Source organism: Poecilia formosa, unplaced genomic scaffold, assembly GCF_000485575.1.
Source record: "Poecilia formosa unplaced genomic scaffold, Poecilia_formosa-5.1.2 Scaffold368, whole genome shotgun sequence".
NCBI classification, from domain to species: domain Eukaryota; kingdom Metazoa; phylum Chordata; class Actinopteri; order Cyprinodontiformes; family Poeciliidae; genus Poecilia; species Poecilia formosa.
In genome coordinates this window covers 127,455-131,514 of record NW_006800307.1, presented here as the reverse complement: position 1 = coordinate 131,514, position 4,060 = coordinate 127,455, and the positions used below count along the sequence as shown (strand labels likewise).

Below are 4,060 nucleotides of genomic sequence, written 5' to 3'. Positions count from 1 at the left end.
CCAGTACTGGAGTAAACTTTTACCAAATATGTTTTCACTCTTGAGTCATTTCTTGGATGGATACTTTTTATTTAACTTGAGTAAATATTCCTCTGGTTTCCTCTGGTGCAGAATTATGATGCATATTTATATCAACGACATAAAAGTCATGTAAAGTGTGACGTGACCGTTCTGATTACAAACGCTTCATATCTCATTTATCACTATTTTCTTTTTGAGTCTAAGATTGCACATTGCCTTTGTAGCTGATCTGCCACCACGAAGCAGAACTGTAATTCTTTTTCTGAAGCTTCAGAAACTTGATGGCATCCTCCAAAGGTTAGCACAGTTAGCCGCTCAGCTTTGTGTTGACCTTCCTGCGCATAAAGACTCATCCAAAAAGATGAGGTCACTCAGTAAGGAAGATAAGAAGAACGATACTGAAAGTATTTATTTTACTGGTTTTCAGAAACATGAAGGATCCCGGACAAGCCCCCAAAAATTACAAGTGAACTAGTACAGAGGCAGGAGAAACAAAAAAAACTGTCCAGATTTCAGTAAATGAGACGAGAACAAAAAAAAAAAATTAAAGTGTCTAAGAACAAACCAGAAATCTCAGTGCAGTTGGAGGAAGTCCTCTGTCAAACGGTGATGCAAAGAACACAAACTGTTGAAGTTAGACATGTTTGTTTCTCTTAAATTGTAACTCATTTTGTTAAATTAGCAGCAGACGGTGTTGTAAGACTTATTCCAGTTTTAAAGCTCTGAGAGTAACATTTGATTTTCTTTTTCTTTGTACAAACGTTTGGGTATAAAAAGGAAGAGGTTTTTATTCCTTGAGAAAGGGACTTTTGTTCCTTCTAAGGGTAAATCGTCAGCCTGACCTCCAGCTTGACTGACAGAAGTTGTGCTAGTCTGGGCTGCTGCCTGATGATTAACATGCTATCAGCTGCATTGTGCTCTAATTGGTTCCTTTTGGAGAGCGCTCAGCGTGGGATAAAGAAAGCTCTGTTGCTGGAACAAAGACACAGATGAACACACAGATCCATGGCCGCACAACAGAGACGTGGTGTTTCGTCTGCAGCGGTTCAGGCTGATAACCGGTAATTAGGTACCTGTGTGGAGGTGCTGATCAGGAGCCGAAGGTCTGGATGGACTCGCTGATGGTCGCAGGGACGGAGACGGAAACCAGGCGGTCGCGTCTTCAGATGTTCAGAGTTTGTTTTTCAGTGGCTGCCATTTCTGAAGTTATGCAATCTGAAATTAACAGCAATAATTTCGGCTATTTACCCTGTAAAAATAGTTTCTCAGTCATTTTCTCACCATTTTATTCATTTCTAAATGTCAGTTTTAAACTTAAAATGTTATTAGCTTGCTAAATATTTAGCTATATAAATATTTGGTGAGCAAGTTATTTAGCTCCAAACTAAATGTTAGCTTGGGTAACATAACCTAACCCTAAACTAATTGTTTAGTTTACAAGCTAAATATTTAACTAGCTAAGCTAATATTTACCTTGAAGCTAAATCTTTACTTGACAATTTAAATATTTAACAGATTTTTTTATTTTGTATTTCTTTTTTTGGTCAACATGAGGACATGTTTACGACAAATTGGATTTCTAACAAATATTTAGTTTGAAGTCCAAATAAAGCTAATTATTTTTATCAATAATGAGGGAATATAACTTAATCAGCAACATTAAAAAAGCCAACTTGACTCATTTTATTTTAAATAAAACATAATTTGATGAGAATCAGAGCTACAAATGACAAAGTAAATTTGAAAAAAATAATAATAATAAAATTAAGTGAAAAAAATAACCCCATATAAACCCAGATATTATGGGATGAACCATCTGGGTTATGTATCTTCATATATGGACATTTTAAAGTGAGTTTTTCCATTATTTTTACTGTCTATGAATCTCAGCCCTCCAGTGTAAACTCGCTGCAGTTCCCTCAGTGACCAGAGGGGGCAGTGCAGCTCAGCTAATGTCCCAGCAGCTGCCTGCTCTGCCAGCCTGGAGCTCCGTCGGTGCGGCTCCGTTCCCGTCGGTCCGGCTCCGGGCTTTCCTTCCCGCCGCTTTAGATCAATGGCTCCAGGCTCTGTCAGGCTCGCTCGCCCCGCTCTCTCTCCAGCTGGATGTGTCTGAAGGAAAGAGAGAGGGTCTTCCTCCCTCCTCCTCTTCCTCTCCTGGCGACCCGCTCCGTCGGTCCTGGCCGGCAGACGGAGCAGACCTCCGGGAAGGCAGCGCGGACCGGATCGCGGCGCTGATCTGGAATGATGGAGACTCTGCCCTCTTAGTTTCTGGAACTTCCTCTCCCTCTGAAATAGCGCAGGAAAACTGATTCCTCTGCTGGAATTTTATCCTTTATTTCTTTTCTTTTTTTTTTTTGGGAGGAGATCAGAGGGTTGTTTTTTTTTTGCCTCCTGTTTCTCCTCCAGTCTCTTTTTCTTCATGGTTTCCACCTGACAGCTGGATTCTGCAGGATTTTTGGGAGAAAGTGAGTGGGATTGTGGGGCGAATCGTGTGGATTCTGCAGGATTTGGGAGCGTTTCTCCTGAACTCAGAGGGACTGGAGCTGGGCAGCATGGAGCCGGGCGCGCAGGGATGTACTGGGGATGTTTGGAGGCTGCTGAGGATGAGGAGGGTCTACCTGCTGCTGCTCTGCTGGCTGCTGGGAGCGCACAGCTCAGCCCAGGGTGAGGAACCCCCCCACTGTGTGTGTGTGTGTGTGTGTGTGTGTGTGTGTGTGAGTGTGTGTGAGAGGAGCCGAGGTCCGACTGGTTCTGCGTGTGGTTTTATTCCTGGATGTTCGGCTCCTGCTGGTTGCTGTTTTTCAGCCTGACAGGTTGGTGTCAAACAGCCGGTGCTGGTTCTGACCGGGTCGGCCTGTTTGGACCATACGTGCTGATCCGTCTGTTGTTCAGCAGCTCTGATCTGAGTCCTGGTTCTGTCCAGGTGGGGATCGGGTGAAGTGGCGCCCAGCGTGGCGCCGTCCATTTTACCAACCGGCTCAGGAGATGCTCTGATTGGTTTGCTGTTTTTTTCTGCATAATCTCTCATCCAATCTGGATTAAAACTCCTAATTTCCAGGAATGTGGTCGTTTCTCCGCCCCTCTTTGGGCTCTGGGTTTTACCTTCTGCTCCACCTGTGGATGACGCCGTCGACGGTTTTATTTAAAACATTGGTTAAAACATTGTGGCCTCTTAGGATTTACATGTTACCAGTGGAGAACACGCTGCCGCTAACAGCGGAGCTAACGTTGAGAGTAACATTTTAGCTCTGAAAGCATTTAGCGCACTTAGCTTCTGATCTAATTTCACCAAATAAATTCTGAAATCTAATTTACTTGGTTGTTCAGTAAACTTTCAGTTGAATAAAGTTTGACATTTGAGCTGAAGTTTTACTTATGACTGTTACCAAAACACGTAGCAAGACATTTATATTTATGCTCTTATTTTGAAGTGGCTGAACTTTAAGCAGCGCATGTTTTTATCCAGATAAGTTTTAGAATGAAAAACATGCAAAAATTAAACAAAACAGACAGTAGAGAACAAGATTTTAACATTTGGTAATTATAGAACATGATGTCAAATTTACACTGCAAAAACACCAATTCTTGTTTTAAGTAAATAAATCCTTAATATGGATAAAACGTTTTAGTTCCACTGGCAGATTATTTCACTCATAACATGGAAGAAAGTCACATGAAAGCTGTTGAAAAGTTTCTTGTAAGTTAGTTTTGTTTTTGTCTTATTTTAAGTGTAATATTTGTGCTAGAAACTAGACCAGAAATGGTTGGTGAGATTTTCTGTTTTTGAAGTGTAAATTGCTGCTCCAGAGCTGCAGTATTTCAAGAGCAGATATGATTTGGATTTAAGTTAGCACCTTAGCATTAGCATCTACTAAATGCTATGTATATATAGGACCTTAGCATTAGCATCTACTAAATGCTATGTATATATAGCACCTTAGCATTAGCATCTACTAAATGCTATGTATATATAGCACCTTAGCATTAGCATCTACTAAATGCTATGTGTATATATAGCACCTTAGCATTAGCATCTACT

At 41.2% G+C, this 4,060-nt stretch overlaps 1 protein-coding gene across 2 annotated transcripts in view; it reads left to right on the top strand.

The window, feature by feature from the left end:
* The first annotated feature begins 1,923 nt into the window (after nt 1-1,923).
* Nucleotides 1,924-4,060, top strand: part of LOC103153967 (netrin receptor DCC-like) — a 129,202-nt gene continuing 127,065 nt past the window's right edge. Inside the window, exon 1 of one of the 2 annotated variants that reach the window (XM_016662333.1) lies at nt 1,924-2,685. In XM_016662333.1, the coding sequence (XP_016517819.1) occupies nt 2,574-2,685 (112 nt within the window). In that variant the 5' untranslated portion in view covers nt 1,924-2,573. The remainder of the gene's footprint in view (nt 2,686-4,060) is intronic. The other variant, XM_007575080.2, reaches the window with a different exon arrangement.